The 15,608-nt window shown below is 42.8% G+C and overlaps 2 protein-coding genes across 4 annotated transcripts; one reads left to right on the forward strand and one right to left on the reverse strand.

Annotated features, from left to right (window-relative positions):
• Positions 1 to 329: 329 nt before the first annotated feature.
• Positions 330 to 5,503, reverse strand: nkx2.3 (NK2 homeobox 3). 3 transcript variants are annotated; one of them, XM_039783603.1, is made up of 4 exons: positions 5,202 to 5,503; positions 4,020 to 4,272; positions 2,304 to 3,491; positions 330 to 1,341 (listed from the first exon to the last, which is right to left on the reverse strand). In XM_039783603.1, the coding sequence occupies exons 3-4, from the start codon at positions 2,680 to 2,682 to the stop codon at positions 701 to 703; spliced, it is 1,020 nt and encodes a 339-aa protein (XP_039639537.1). In that variant the 5' UTR covers positions 2,683 to 3,491; positions 4,020 to 4,272; positions 5,202 to 5,503; the 3' UTR covers positions 330 to 700. The 3 variants fall into 3 exon arrangements, with proteins under 3 accessions (XP_039639537.1, XP_039639536.1, XP_039639538.1); XM_039783602.1 differs by lacking the exon at positions 5,202 to 5,503 and having other exon boundaries at positions 4,020 to 4,918; XM_039783604.1 differs by lacking the exons at positions 4,020 to 4,272; positions 5,202 to 5,503 and having other exon boundaries at positions 2,304 to 3,730.
• A 5,473-nt stretch (positions 5,504 to 10,976) lies between these two features.
• On the forward strand, positions 10,977 to 15,583 carry got1 (glutamic-oxaloacetic transaminase 1, soluble). The gene is made up of 9 exons (XM_039783608.1): positions 10,977 to 11,203; positions 12,194 to 12,375; positions 12,459 to 12,582; positions 12,900 to 13,012; positions 13,113 to 13,217; positions 13,345 to 13,495; positions 13,855 to 14,020; positions 14,127 to 14,269; positions 14,385 to 15,583. The coding sequence occupies exons 1-9, from the start codon at positions 11,095 to 11,097 to the stop codon at positions 14,522 to 14,524; spliced, it is 1,233 nt and encodes a 410-aa protein (XP_039639542.1). The 5' UTR covers positions 10,977 to 11,094; the 3' UTR covers positions 14,525 to 15,583.
• Positions 15,584 to 15,608: the final 25 nt, after the last annotated feature.

A 15,608-nucleotide genomic window follows, 5' to 3' on the forward strand; every position in this document is an offset into this window, starting at 1 on the left:
ACACACACACACACACACACACACACACACACACACACACACAGCACAGAACAATGCAGTCACGTTTGTAGTTATGCTTGTTTTGTGTATCATTTAATTTTATCATCGGTGGTAATGTTCGTCATAACTTGAGCGTAAAAACAGCCCTAACGTAAAAGCGCCCATTTTAATCATCAGGCATGGCTATGTTTCAATTAAGTCTGATGGTCAAAAACAAATCACACTGTAAACACAAAACAAAACACAATACGAGTGCATTAACAATTGTGATCTATATTGTTATTTTCTTACAGATTTTTATTAGGTCAGATTAATTATGGGGCTATACCTTATGCTTAGAAATGTGTTTACCTTTATTTTTGTCGCACATCATTACATCCATTTTGAACCACAATATGCCATTACGCACAGTCTTTGCTAATCGGCGACATTCAATCCGACAAATATCCAACAGCAGGTTTAATACGTTTTCTAAACATTGTGGCTCAGAGAACAATGCGCAAACTGGTTGTATCTCAGTCAACGGGTTAGGGTTTCCATATAGGCCTGCCTTGAATTACAGCCAACTGACCAACGCTTTCTGTTACAGAGTTTCAAATTGTGCTTTCGTTGCATTAGTCGATCAGGTTTACATGCTGCCGAGTCCATTCAGCCATCCCAGAGAAGTCACTCCCAGCTGTGATTGTGTGTAAAGTCTGCGCTACCATGCCCTGATGCCCTGCAGAGTTCCCTGGCAGGGTGTGACGACTGGTCCTTGGGACGCCTGGCTTTGCGTCTGTGCACCGAGGTTTCCTAAATTCATGTTCATAAAAGCATTAGCAGTGGTGTTGCTGGGCGGTAGAGCAGGCAAACTAGAATAAGTACAGGAGTACGTGTTAGTATACACCGAGTTGTTGTAGCTGTAGGCTGGATAGCCATTGTAACTGTACGGGTTTGGAGCTCCGACTGTGTAAGAAGTGTTATAGTTCTGGGATCCAGTCATACAAGGCCTCCCGTCCCGTACCAGCACCGGCACAGCCACCCTCCTGGGCGGCGGCGGGTGGTGGTGGTGATGGTGATGCCCTGCCATCTCCAGAGTCTTGTCCTGCCGCTGTCTCTTGCATTTGTACCTCCTGTTCTGGAACCAGATCTTGACCTGGGTGGAGGTGAGTTTCAGGGAGCTGGCCAGGTGCTCTCTCTCCGGGGCGGACAGGTAGCGCTGATGCTTGAAGCGCCGCTCCAGCTCAAACACCTGAGCCTGGGAGAAGAGGACGCGGGGTTTCCTCCTGCTCCTCTGCTGCTTGGTGGCAGGCTTCTCCGAGTCTGGATCCTCAGAATCACCCCGCAACGTACCGCAGCTCTCTGCGTGGAAAATAAACGTTTAAATGCACTTCAAAGCTAAAAAGAGACGTATTAATTATGCAGTATTATTATTAGACATATTTATCCAACACACACTGATACACATGAATTCATTCATTTTTAAATCTTAACTTTCTTAAAAGCGAAACAGATTTGTTGTGGATTTAAAAATGTATTAACAATATTTTGCATTATTTCCGCAAAATATTCACCTTTTTTAAATATTAATAAAATCCGAATTTTTCAAAAACAAAATCATAATAAAGTCTAGGTCTACTGGATTGGAAATTGCTTTATGAGCCTTTTGCAAGTATACTAGGAAATAAATCAACAGTTAGTTTCAAACAGGACTTAATGAAAGAGTGAGTAGTGTTTGTCAATTCATCCGTGGATTTTAACTAATATTTGAGTGAGAGTGGGCTGGTGGGCTGAATATTTAGATCTGGGAAATTAAAGTTGAACGTAAATATTTTATCATAAGATTGCTGCCGATTTCTGTGACGATAAGCCTAATGTTTTGTTTTATGGATTGTCATATGAATTTATTTATATGAATTGTTAAAAATACAAATCACTTCAGATGTAAACAACACTTAATTGCAGCTTAGTCGCTGTGTATAAAACTAGCAGCGAACAATGGGCGTTCATCGTGAAAGGTGGCACTTGCTATATTTAGTAGGCTATATGTATAATTACACAAAATAAATAAGCAGTCTGTTCCCAGTTATTTCTCCAGCAAAATCTAAAGTCAGTTTAGAAAATTAGATGCAGCCTAATGTTTTTTTGCAGGATAGGCAAATATTTAAGTTTTAAAATGAAAGACGTTTGATTCTGATTGACTCCTCTGTCTGTCATCTCTGTCCATGCTATTATTTCTACAATTACCAATAACAACGACAGCCATCATCCTCATCCTCACTCAGTTTTGGATAAAGATATTTATTAATAGTATGTGTACTCACTGGTATCTTGTTCCTCTTGCTCGGTCTCCCGCCGGAGGTCTGCAGAGTGGTTCTGCGCCGGGTTGCCGAACATCTCCCCTGGCATCCCGGACTCCGCCAGCCGGTCCTGTACAGTCAGCGTGTTGAGGTACGACATCCTCTCCTCGCTCTCCGAGAGGCCGGAGCTTACGGGACTCGGACTGTCCCTACCGGCCAACATGCAGGAGGGCGGCGAATGAGAGCGGAACGGTTTATTTGGCTGTGACAGCGCGCCGGAGAGACCGAAGCCGGAGATCAACTGGAGCTGCTGCTGCTGAGATTGTTGCTGCAACTCTAACTTCAGAATGTCTTTCACAGAGAAAGGCGTGGTGGAAGAAGTTATGAGCGGGCTGGGGAGCATTATTACCACCAACAGAGAGATGACAGATAACAAATAGTCAACAGGCCACAAATTGGACCAATTTGTCTCCGGACGACGCGTAAAAGTAAAACCGTGCGTAAGCGTGAATAATGGACGCAAACTGCTTGTTTTTCATGCAGCTGGAGGAGGACTGGTTTTCTTTCAGTTGTGACATCCCTCTCCCTTGGCTGTGTGTCTATGGCTGGAAGGCTGAGAGAGAAAGAGAGAGGCCGATCCTGTTTGGTTGGCTGAATTCAGTTAGCTAGAGAAAGAGCTGGGTCAGCCAAGATGCTGTCCTCTCCCTTTCAGTGACGTCCTGAAGCGGGGGAGGGACTGATAGAGTCAGCCTCTCTCTCTCTCTCTCTCTCTCTCTCTTTCTCTCGCTCTCTATCTCTCTCTATCTATCTATCTATCTATCTATCTCTCTCGCTGTCGTTGTGGGCCAGGAAGACTAATTTATGAAATAATATTAAAAACTATTGATCTATCGACTCCCCTCAGACTGTTAAAGGTAAGAAAGCTTTTATTACAGTTTTTTTTCCCCAAAAGAAAACAGTCAAACCTAAAAGGCAGCACAATTAAACGCCTTATAATTTTGTATCATCAAAACAGTTTAAACAGCTAAATCCTTCATTTGGTAAGTAATTGGTTGAGTTTATATACGGTAACTCGAATAGCATTATTATCTTCTTGTCTCTGAATGGTCCCACGACATCACAGTTCTTCCCATCATCACTACGGTGCTTTTAAGATTAGACGTATCTTCGTTTCCTGTCTCGGCAATCCGTGGATAAGATACTATGCCGCATCTGTGGGAAATGGGATAAAATTGGCAACCCAAGGAGATATGAAGAATATAAATGTGGTGCTTTATTTATGTCTCATAATTTGAGAAAGTTGTAGGATTCTTTTCCACCAACATTTGGCCACGACGATGCTTTCCCTTGACATTAGGTCAGTATTTCTGGAAAATTGCCCTGGGTAAAATGTTACAAGACAGTTCGCTCAGTTTATATAAATCGTTTCATGTGCAGCAAGTGATACACACAAAGACACGCTTTAATGTCGCTGCAAAATAATTTTAAGTCAATAGATTGTTTTTAAATGTCTTTAAATAAGAATAGCCCAATCATATTAATAATATTAAAATCAATAATGCGTGCTGCTTAAAAAAGTGATAGCCTACGTTTAGTTTAAGCATAAACAGTTTTTACGTTGGGCGTGCGAGTATATAGTCACAGATTCATGTTAGCAGACTCCCAGTATTCCCACCAGTTTTGTCTTATTTATATTGTGTGTTTTAAATATGTGAAATATGTCTTGAATTGTAGGCCTACCTGTGTGCGAAAGGGCAAACACGCTGTAACGGGACACCTCCCTCCTGGTCGCCTATTGCCAAGTGCAGGCGCCAGGGTCTGAAGGCCCATTGCTTCCAAACCGTGTGGAAAGAAAAGGAGGGCATGTCGACATAATCTCATCCGCTCACCATCAACAAGACTGTTTAGATTAGGGCAGCGTCTTCCCCTCTTCTGGAGATCTATGTCTTTAAAATGTTCCGTTTAAGTGGAGAATCAGGGTAGGGAATTAGCTCTGCGGAGAAAATAGGCATTAGTGTAGGCTACACAAGGCTTTAGCTATTCCAAATGTGCTCCCGCAGGAAAAAAAGAAAGAAAAGGAGCTTTTGAATGGTCAGTCTAGTTTGCGCCCTGGGAAACGGCTGAAACAGCTCATATAGTCCTTCTCAAGATAAGGATTAATAAAATATATGCTAGTTTTCACAATGTCAAAAGGGGATTTTGCGCGAGATACTAGGAATTTATGAGGATTTAAGTGGAATGTATTGGCTTGTAAAATACTCAAAAAGGCTGTAAATCTGGTAGGGCTGTTTTCCCAAATAAGTCCTGTTATTGAGTCCACGTGCTTCTAAGAGACGACGGACCAAACAGAAATCAATATCCGTTGCATACAGACGGCGACACAATACATTTTTTAAGTGTTAAGGTGCGCATTATTAGCTAAATAAGACTGAGGTGGTTAGATAAACGAGAAAAGCTTGCAGGATCTAAATGGCCGCTGCAGCCTTTTTCATGTAAATTCAAAGCGTCACGGGTCAGAGACGCGGGGCCGCGCTAATGGCGCAATTAGCTTTTCAGCACACACACACACACACGCGCGCGCGCAAACACGCGCGCACAGCCTCGCGAATCCTCAACTGACCATCATCAGTGGTCTTCGCGTGCCACCGGCAGCCCAAAAGTGGCCAAGCAGAGAAGCGTGTTTACGGAGCGGAAGAGTCTGTTTCCTGCCTGTAACAAAACCCAGACTCCCAGAGAGTGTCAAGGAACTGCTCGGGTGCAACAATACATCATCTTCATCTCAGAATCCTCGTGATAAGCTGGGTAAGGTCAGGCCCACAGCAGAGGTCGGCACGGATAGACTGCAGAGCTCTGGACATCATTTGTTGGACTCTACTTTCTACTTTCCACTCGGCAGTCAAATTTAAATCATGAATTCCTCACAATTCACTTTCTGGTGAGTTCTTTAAAGGCGGTGCTGAACATGTTTCTTCTTGTCCCCCCCTCTCCATATCAACTGGCTAGGCTTGAAGCAGTGTCTTCTCTGCAGAGTGGCAGGTGTATAGTCCGATCCGTGGTTGCAGGCCCACAACACCGATCCACGTGGAGATGTACGGTTGAATGTTCTCTAAAGACAGCAGATCCCTGCATTCCGAATGAAAGTTTGATGACTTGCTAATGACTCCAATTATCTTTCCCCTGTGGTCTCTGCTTCTGTAAAGCCGAGAGGCGATTGGTATCTGATGGTTTTACCGCAGTGGTAAACTCTGCGTAAAGAAAGCATCAACACCTCCAGCGTCTGTGGGTGCACTGTACAGGCCTTGTGTAGTGTGTGTGTGTGTGTGTGTGTGTGTGTGTGTGTGTGTGTGTGTGTGTGTGTGTGTATTGAAATAAGATGTGTTATTATGACTTGACAGAGCTTTGTAGAAGAGCACTTAACATCTTTCTACAAAGGAGCTGGTTGTTTACAGGTGTTACTATAACAGCCTGAATCTGTTTGACGAGGAACTGAAGTATGACTATCCACTTGTCAATACAACAATAGATTGTTACATTAAGAAAATAGATTAGCTCAAGTGTGTCTGCCCGATCTGTTTTCCATGTGGCTGTCCTCCATGTCTTCCCTAGCCTCTTGGTCATTACTCCTTTCTATTCCTCTCTGGTATCTGACTCCCTCTATCTCCTTGGTTTTTCCCAGGCCAAGAAGAGGTGTCAAGCTGTGTGCCCAGACCCCAGTGTCCCAGTGAATGTACTTGCCTGGAGACTGTGGTGCGCTGCAGTAACAAGCACCTCCACACGCTGCCCAAAGGCATTCCCAGAAACGTGACTGAACTGTGAGTTCCTTGGAATTAATTATTCTAATTGCATGTGTATCTTATCAGTTTGAGTTCCAGGTATTATTCTTTCTTTGTCTGGTATTGATGGAGGCAGGTCTGGAAAGGAATCCAAAGGAGATGATATACTGTAAGGTAGAAAGGAGCTTAGGAGAGGTAAAAAGAGATGAGAGTTAGTGAAAACAGTGGTGGCAAAGAAAACAGATCTCATCATTTGAAGAATGGGAAAGGAGTCAATAAACCCTGCAGTTATTCTCTCAGACATTCTTCTTCAGTGTTCCCTGCAGCCCTCAGGGCTGGCACTGATGTCACTCTCAGACCCAGAGCCAAGGATCAGTTTGTGTGTTGTGTGTGTGTGTGTGTGTGTGTGTGTGTGTGTGTGTGTGTGTGTGTGTGTGTGTGTGTGTGTGTGTGTGTGTGTGTGTGTGTGTGTGTGTGTGTGTGTGTGTGTGTGTGTGTGTGAGCGGGTTATCTAATAGGGTGTGATAGCTTTTCCCCAGCATCTTGCATTAGGAGAGTGTGTTGCAATGTGGAAGTCAGGTGGCCCTAAAGATTAAAGGACCTTGAAAATAAGAAGGCAAGCAGAATTACATGCAGTGTGCTTGCCTCATGCAGCTCATAATGTACTTTACTTTTATTTCATGGTCATCTGTAGGACCAAACTGTTGTGTGTCAGTAATGGCTCAGTTCTCCTGGGTCCCGGAAGGTGAGGCTTATCAGCAGCCCACGTGATGGTGTCAGTAGCCAGGACCCAGACTGTGCTATTGTGCCCCTGCCTGGGCCCGAGTGACGGATGACAGGGCTTCTCACTGGAGGAAATGAGGAGGCCAGAGGCGAGCCCGAGGCCAGATTTTTTAGCAAAACCCTGTTCTCTCACTTACCTTCGGCTCCGAAAGTGCCAAATATTACACAATGGGCGGGCCTGAGGTGCTTGCTAACTTGCATGTTGCAACAGTCCCTGAGGGCTCATTGTGTTAACCAGGTTAGGAAAAAAATACCCTAATTAGATCATTTGTTTGAAAGACTGTAAGAGGTTGATGTGTTTGAGAACCAAAGCCCTGTTCTGTGTAGCAAGGGTCTAACTTGGAGACCATGCAATGAGGAAGTGAGATCAGGCCAGTCTGGGTCTCCTGCCCTTTGCCCTCCCCTGGGTCTCATAAATTAGCCTGCTGTAATTCTCTCCCAGACGGCCTTGCCCCAGCAGGTGTGTGTTTGTATATATGAGCGCTAACAGGGGGATGTAAGGGCTGTAATGTCTGTGATCTACGGTGTTGGGAATGTAGTTTGGGAGGAAACATGCAACCTAAATATGCTTATCCTCTCTGCTGCCACACAGGCCATGTAGATAAAGAAGCTGCAGGGAGGCGGGTTTAACTGAATAGGATGTGTGGGCCTTAAATGATCCCTCTATACTGCTTGTATAGTTCTGTTCTGTCCTATTTGGCACTGGAAAAAATATCAAAAGGTTGAATCAAGTTCAGCTTGCTACTGGAGGGATTTTCTTGAACTAGCTCAGGCAGCAATGGCTCTCTTGGGCAAACCAATGTTACTATAAAATAAAAGCATGCATGCATCCTGACTTCAAGCGGTAAACATCCTTGAAAGAAAATGCTACTGTCTCTGCAGCAACCACAGTGGTATCTTTATCAAAGTGACAGTTTGTTTTGGCAAAACTCAGACTCCTTATGAATAAAGTTCATTTTTTGTAAATAATTACTTTAAAAACACCAAACGATGCAGTTTCCGTCTGTGAATGGGAGAATAAAATTCCCCACGATGATTTCCCCATGTGGATTAATAAAATATTAAGGATCATGATAGACAATCAGTCAGGTTTATTGTCACCTATAATTTTTTTTGGCTTTATGCAGACAGAAAATAAGCAGTCCGGCTAAAAAAAATTAAACGCGAGTCTTCCGCTTCCTGTCTTTGTTTCTTTGCATGCATATTTGTATAAAGTTGAGGCCTGGAGAGCCTGAGTTGCCAAAAGACAACATCAATCAATTAGAATAGCACACTGTAGACCTTGTGTTGGAGGTCCCACCCAGCATTATAGGGTAAAGGTCATATCAGTGAAAAGCAGTGAGTGACAAGCATACTAGCAGACCTTTTATAGTTATTATCATGCTTGTCAAAAACAATGATCAAAATTCAAACGGTTTGTTTGAACTTTGTTTAAGAAAAGTGTTGCATAAATTAAGTTTATTATTATTTTTTAGGATAAGGAATTAAGGAATTGTTCGACATTTTGGGAAATATACTGATTTATTACTACTCCTTGTACAGACCAGTAGCTGCTTAGCTTAGCTTAGCTTAGCACAAAGACTGAAGATGAGGGGGGAAACAGCTAGCCACCTAGCAGCATCTCTACAGCTCACTGATTAACATGTTATCCTCTAGTAAAACCATAACTTGTTGTTTTAACACTTTGGTTTTTGTCTAGATTAAACAAAATAAGGTGCTGGTAGCTGGATTTTGTTACCTCCGGACAGAGGCAGACTAGCTGTTTCACCATTTTCACTCTTTATGCTAAGCTAAGCTGACAGGCTGCTGGCTGTATGTCTGTTGTACAGAGATGAAAGTAGTTTCAATCTTTTCATCCAACTAAAGGCAAGAAAGTGAATAAACATATTTCTGTTGAACTATTCCTTTATTCTATGGCTTCATTATGTGGCACATGTATTGACATTGACAGGATTTCTCTCATAAAACCATCTCAGATGGTTTATGGGCTGTCTCAGTGTGTCTAAACAAAAAGGAAAGAGCTTTACTTTTCCCTTCATGTTTTTTCCACTTGTGGAAACAATGTGGTTGTGACTGTGACATTCATGTTTTGTACTTGTTAAAAGTAAATAGCCAAATGTGTTTTACTGATGGGATGTCTAAGAATTAGCATTTTACAAAGAAATTATTTTGTATAATTTATATCTGGGAAATTTAATTAGAATTTCATTTGAATACACAATCCAATGTATACTTCTGTCCCCCAGGTGTAAATACGAGAGCCAAGTGTAAATGTTTGCTTGCACATGGAAAAAAAGACAGCTTTCATGTCATTATATCAAATGGAGACATGTACGCACATACAAATACACTAGTCGGAATGTAGCCAGACGCACAGAGCACTGATGTCTGTTATTGCACGCATGCTCCATCAGTCATTGGACTACACAGGGAGCAACAGGGAGGTCCTGTGCTCTTTGTTGTTGGTGTGTCTAGTCCCTTGTTAGAGAATTGATGACACTGTCTTTGGAAAACAAACATGGCGGGAAGCTAAAAAGGTGGTCACTCACCACAGCTCTCTGACCCAGAGACAGAGGCCATCGCAACATGTATGCAATGCTGCAATGTCCCCCTTGGAATGTGCTGCAGTGTGTGTGCACACGCTCCTGTTTGTGTTTTAGTGTTGCCACAGCTGGAATGTGACTGTCTTGTGCCTGAATGTGTGCCTTTGTGTGTTTTAGTGTCAGCGTCCTGCGTGCAAAATGAAACACCGTGATAAAAGAAACCTTGTTGGCACCACTCCTTTTTTTTGGTAATACTTGCATTATGTTGCTAGATGCCAAAATAAATGTTCCACATATCAATGTCAAGGAAATGCAGAGAAGGTGCCTGTGAATGTTTGGCTGACTAACTCATTGATCTGGATGTGACACACTCCCCCCGCGGGCACTGTCTTGCCAGAGGCTGCTCCTGTCACTCCTTGCTCTGACTCACACTTCACATCACAGCCCCGACCGTGGTCCCGGGGCCTCCCCGGTACGTACACACCAAACCCTGCCCTGGGCCCCCGAGCCTTGTTCTGGAAGCTCAAATCCCATAATTGCAGGGCTGACAGTGATAGCTAACATACGAGACACCCTCACCTGGTTGGAAAGAATGAAAACATCTACTGTCAAAGTGAAGCGAGGAGATGAATGGGGGTGGTACCAGGTATGGAGAAAGTGAGTAACATCTGGGACAAAACAGGAGGGGAAAATAGCAACTCAGTGTTCTGTGATGACCCGTGTTAGGATTAATTGTTCCACTAAAGTTACTTAAAAAGGTGTTACTAATTATAGTTAATAACGCTGTATTAATGGTTAATAAATAATGTATTCATGGTTTATTAATCAGAAATCATTTGACCCATTGTTAGTATATTAATATTGATTTGAGCTGCTTTAACGACACAATCTTGGTTGGCCCCACTATAGCCAAAAAGCTTTCCAACAGAGTCACGATCCTGGTAGGGGAGAGCAGGCTGGAGTGGCCCTCGTTTATCAACCACTTGAGCTCCTGCAGACAGCTGTGGGGAGAGCACAGAGGAGCCGGCGTGTTTACACCACAGCTCAGCCGAGGCCCTCAGGACAGAACAGATGAAGATGCTTGCACATTCTCATTCACACAACATTACATGATGAACTTAGTCAAACCATGTCGAGCCCAAGCATAATAGCCGTCTGTTCAGTTAAGGTTTAAGTTGATATTTATGATGGGATGTACGGCCTGGCCCTCTGAAACAGAGCTGGCACTGTATGGCAGATATGTTGTCTGTTACTCGTTTGATCTGAATACCTGCATGTGTTATTTTACTTATAAAATGGAAGACATTGCTGTGCAGAAAAAAAATCATGCCAGAAGTTGTGGTCAGTGGCTTCTTCTATCTACAGTATGAGTGCCTACTGGGAAGCTCCTGATGCAATGTTTAACGAGGCTGTGGCACCACCTTGTGGCGAATTATTGTATTGCAGTAAAACCCAAAAGCTAGACTGTGTGGTAATGGTAATTTGTCAGCAACAACAGTTGCAACAGCCGCTGAGTTTTGGCTTTCTTGAACTTTGACCTGACCGGGATCAGTGCTGGGATTGGCTTGACAGATACACCTGGATTCCAATTGGTCAATCCACTCACACCCACTTTACATCCTCCAAATCCAAGTTGAAAGTCCTCCTTCATCCCGTTAAGTGTACCGGTAGCCGCTTGTCGCTCATTGTCGCCACAGTCTCCAGTGAATAGCAACTATGTCGGTGTTTCGTGAGGTCCCCCAAGCAGCCCCTGTGGCTGTCTTCAAGCTATCACAGGATTTCAATAACGACCAATTTCCCAAGAAGGTGAACCTCGGAGTGGGAGGTAAGTGAGTTGTGCACAAGTAGCCATGGTAACGGTATCCTGTAGCAACCAACCGGTCTGAGTTGGTTATTAGCTAGCTAGCTGAAGCCGGAGCTAAAACGATTTTTTATCCTTGTTATGTAATATTAGTACTGTGAAATCATTTCTGTCCCTGTCCTCTCTGGTTTCCTCTATTTCTCCCTCTTCTGTGTACCAAGGGGTCGTTAAAGGTTAAGCTATGGCTTAACGTTGGTCCTGCTTCTCTCCTAAAGCAAACAAATTGCACATTTCAGTCCTCAGTGCAACTGCTGTCAGTGTTAATCTTATTAAAAGTAGTAGTTAAAAGTAGTAATCCTTGCTGCTTAGGCTACATTGCAAAGGACCAGTGTGTGAAACATTGCTTAGCTCTGTGTTATGGCACTGCACGACAGGACGAGGCTGCCATGATTAGTCCCCATGATTAGTCCAGGAGGCTGATGCCTTATAATCCCTTTCTCTCTGCAACACAGGCTGCAGATTGTCACCAGATACTGAGCAGCTGGGAAATGTAGGCCACACAATGTTTAGTATATTAAAACTTGTCATACCTAGACCTGAAACAAGTAGTGCATTTATGTTTATAGACCAAATGATTGTGCCTTTCATGCCAGTTGATGAAAAAAAACGAACTGTATATTATATTTTAGCCTGAAACCTATTAGTGAGTTGCCAAGCACTTTGACGGTCGCTGTAATGAAGATAAAAAAGGAAATTGTATTCTTTAGTTCTTATCAGGTGGTGACATGGAGTTCAGCTAAAACACCCAGCAGAGAGATGAAAGTGCACGTCTGTTACAATATCTAAGATCTTTCCAGGGTCAGTGTGACATTCCTTTGATATGACCCAGAGAGCGTGTCCCACTTAAAACTCATACTTGATTGCTATCTAAAATCATTAGGGCAATACATCAAGGTTTCACTCTTTCCTCTGCTTTTTCCTATAATATTGGTTTCCTTAAATTATTCCTCGCAGCTTACAGGACAGATGAGGGTCAGCCATGGGTTTTACCAGTGGTGAAAAAGGTGGAAAAGATCGTTGTGCATGATGACCGGTTAAACCATGAGTACCTGCCCATCCTGGGCCTGCCTGAATTCAGATCCTCGGCCTCTAAGATTGCACTGGGAGATGACAGTCCTGCCATCCAGGAGAACAGGGTTTGTGTACTAAAAGTCCACACTATGTTTCGGTTTTTAATCTATTTACATTTAAACCAACTGTCCGTTTCTGTCACTGCCAGGTGGGAGCTGTCCAGTGTCTGGGTGGTACAGGTGCTCTGAAGATGGGTGCAGAATTTCTCAGGCGTTTCTACAATGGAAACAACAACACCAAAACACCAGTCTATGTGTCCGCACCTACCTGGGGTACACACGCACACATACACTCAAACAAACAGTGGAGTAGCCCAGAGTGGAAATGAACACAGAAAGTAGCTCCTCATTCAAGGACTTTGAATTTCTGAATCCTTTACAGAGACTTCTAAATACTCAAATAGATCCTAGACTCAGGATATAGCGTACAGTGTTCAATTAATAAACAATTGCATCATATTATCAGCGATCTTGATTTGTTATCAGTTCCTATGCGATAAGCATTCATAAAACAACATTTACCTTTGTGTTAAGAGGAAACAATAAAGTGAGAACACTGGTATCAGAGTTTTCCTTACTGTTTGTTTCAGAAAATCACAATGCTGTATTCGCCAATGCCGGTTTTGAGGATATCCGTTCATACAAGTACTGGGACGCAGAGAAGAGGGGCCTCGATTTTGCTGGTTTCCTTGGAGACCTGGAGGTAAGCAGTGTGTGATAGGGACTTTGGTACTACTTAATTTTGGTCATTAGTCATTTTCATAGGAGTTTACCGTACTTCTTCTTCTCTCTGTTTCCCACAGAGTTGTCCAGAGCACTCTATCTTTGTCCTGCACGCCTGTGCCCATAATCCAACTGGCACAGACCCCACACACGAGCAATGGAAGCAGATTGCAGACACTATGATGGTATTATACACATACATGCACACAACTAGCATACGTGTCAGTTTAAACAGGATAGGGTTTTGCTTGCTTAATGTTCATAGTATCACAGTATGATGATTGTTGGATCTTTTATTCTGTTCTTTTCCAGAGAAGGAATCTGTTTGTGTTCTTCGACTCGGCTTATCAGGGATTCGCCTCAGGCAGTCTGGATAAAGATGCCTGGGCGGTCCGCTACTTTGTCTCAATGGACTTTGAAATGTTATGCGCCCAGTCGTTCTCCAAGAACTTTGGCCTCTACAGTGAGTGAACCCTGGTTGCTTTGATATATACATCACTTGCTTGCAAAATAGTGATAAAGAGTGACATTATTTGTACTGTTCTTAATCACAATGACAGTCCCAAGTGCTTTACATGACCACATTTCAATAGCAGAATAAAGGATAAGCCCCCATCTTGGATTGTTGTAATCTTACTCCTCACCTGTCTTATTTTCAAACATGACAAACTACGGTATATGATCAACATAGCATATAACTAAAACTCAGTTAATACATAAAAAAGGACAGTAGATGTAAATATGTCAATGTCCCCTACAGGTAAAAAAAAAAGTAATAGCTACAATATTGTTTTTATATTTGTCATGTGTTTGTTCCATCAGATGAGCGTGTGGGCAACCTGACCATTGTGGCTCGTGATGCAGACAACCTGAAGCGAATTCTGTCCCAGATGGAGATGATTGTCAGGACCACTTGGTCCAACCCACCGTCTCAGGGCGCTCGCATTGTTGCCATCACTCTTAACTCACCTGAGCTCTTTAGTGAATGGTCAGCACAGAATATCACTCTACAAAAAGAACACTCAAAGCACCGTATGAGGTTTAACAGCCATAAAAATAATGTATTTTGCGGTGTATGATTTCTTTGACTCTAGGAAGGACAATGTGAAGACCATGGCTGACAGGGTCTTGTTGATGAGGGCTCAGCTGAAAGCTAAGCTCCAAGCTCTGGGGACACCGGGCACCTGGGACCACATCACAGAGCAGATTGGCATGTTCAGCTTCACAGGCCTTAACCGTGAGTACAAAGACAATATACAGGGAGCAAATGTTTTTTTCACACACATACACAGCTCAGCACAATCAACACAGTCAATGAATAATTAAATCTGGTTCTGCTGTATTACCTGCAGCCAAACAAGTGGAATATATGGTGAAGGAGAGACACGTCTATCTAATGGCCAGTGGTCGCATCAACATGTGCGGTTTGACCACCAAGAACATAGACTACGTGGCTGAGTCCATCCATGAGGCCGTCACCAAGGTCCAGTAGAAGACTACACTACCCGCACTTGTCAGTTCTTCCTCCTGCCCGGCCCTGAGCCACCTGATTCCAGTGAAAGTGTTTGTATCCAGCAGATTTCCTGGAGCAAACATAAACTCTCCTTTGCACAAATATAAAGACAGCCCTCAGCTCACTGGCCCTGTTTGCTCTTCTTTTCAGGGTTTGTGCTAAGCTAGGCTAAACACATCCTGGACCTAAGTCTGTCTGAATGCACAAATAAGAATTATTCCTTTAAGTAATTGTGTTTATAATTTGTCCCTGTTTTCTTCATGTTGGTCTCCCACTTATAGCTGTGTGACGTCGCAGATTTTGTACATGTAGTGTACTATTAGTGTATGTGTCATTATTACCAGGACCTTTTAAGAGGGTTAGGACATGTGTGTGTTACAATTACCTCAGCAGTGCTGACTCAACTGTCTAAAAATGTTTAATGTCATACTGTTATGACTCATCCATTCCAGGTGTTAATAACACATTTCCAATTTTATTTAACCTGCACTAATTAGCATGAATGATTCAAGGTTGTTAAGAGCACTGACCAAAACTGACTCAATGTAGCTTTAATTAGAGGTAGCAATTATAATAAATGTAATAGGTATTTAATTCCTCTCTCAGTGAAGTAGCAGTATTACGTTTACTGCTGGGTGCAATGTGAACAAGAGTTCTCAGGAAGATATTTTTTAACTTGAACTACGTAAGTTATTAATGATACCTTCTTGTGCCCAAAAGGGTTATACCATTAACTCACTTTTAATCTGTATTTATGGAGTGTTATTTCTAGTTTATGTTCAGTGAGCACAAATGGAAAACTATCCTAACTAATCTCTGTTCTCGGCTCACAGCTGAACATACTGTTTCTGGTTCTGTCAGGCACCTGCCAAGTGAACGTTGAGTTTGCACAGCGAATGTCTGTTGGTAGCACTAGTGCACTACTATATGTAAGATCCTCATGTCAGTGGCACAAACACACTAATGATCAACCAGCTTGTCTCTCCTTATAGACCTTCTAATGAGATGAACTATTCTAATAAAGAACTATAAATAGTATGTATGTGTTGTAACCTTTCTTGAA

This window comes from Perca fluviatilis, chromosome 19 (assembly GCF_010015445.1).
Source record: "Perca fluviatilis chromosome 19, GENO_Pfluv_1.0, whole genome shotgun sequence".
NCBI lineage: Eukaryota > Metazoa > Chordata > Actinopteri > Perciformes > Percidae > Perca > Perca fluviatilis.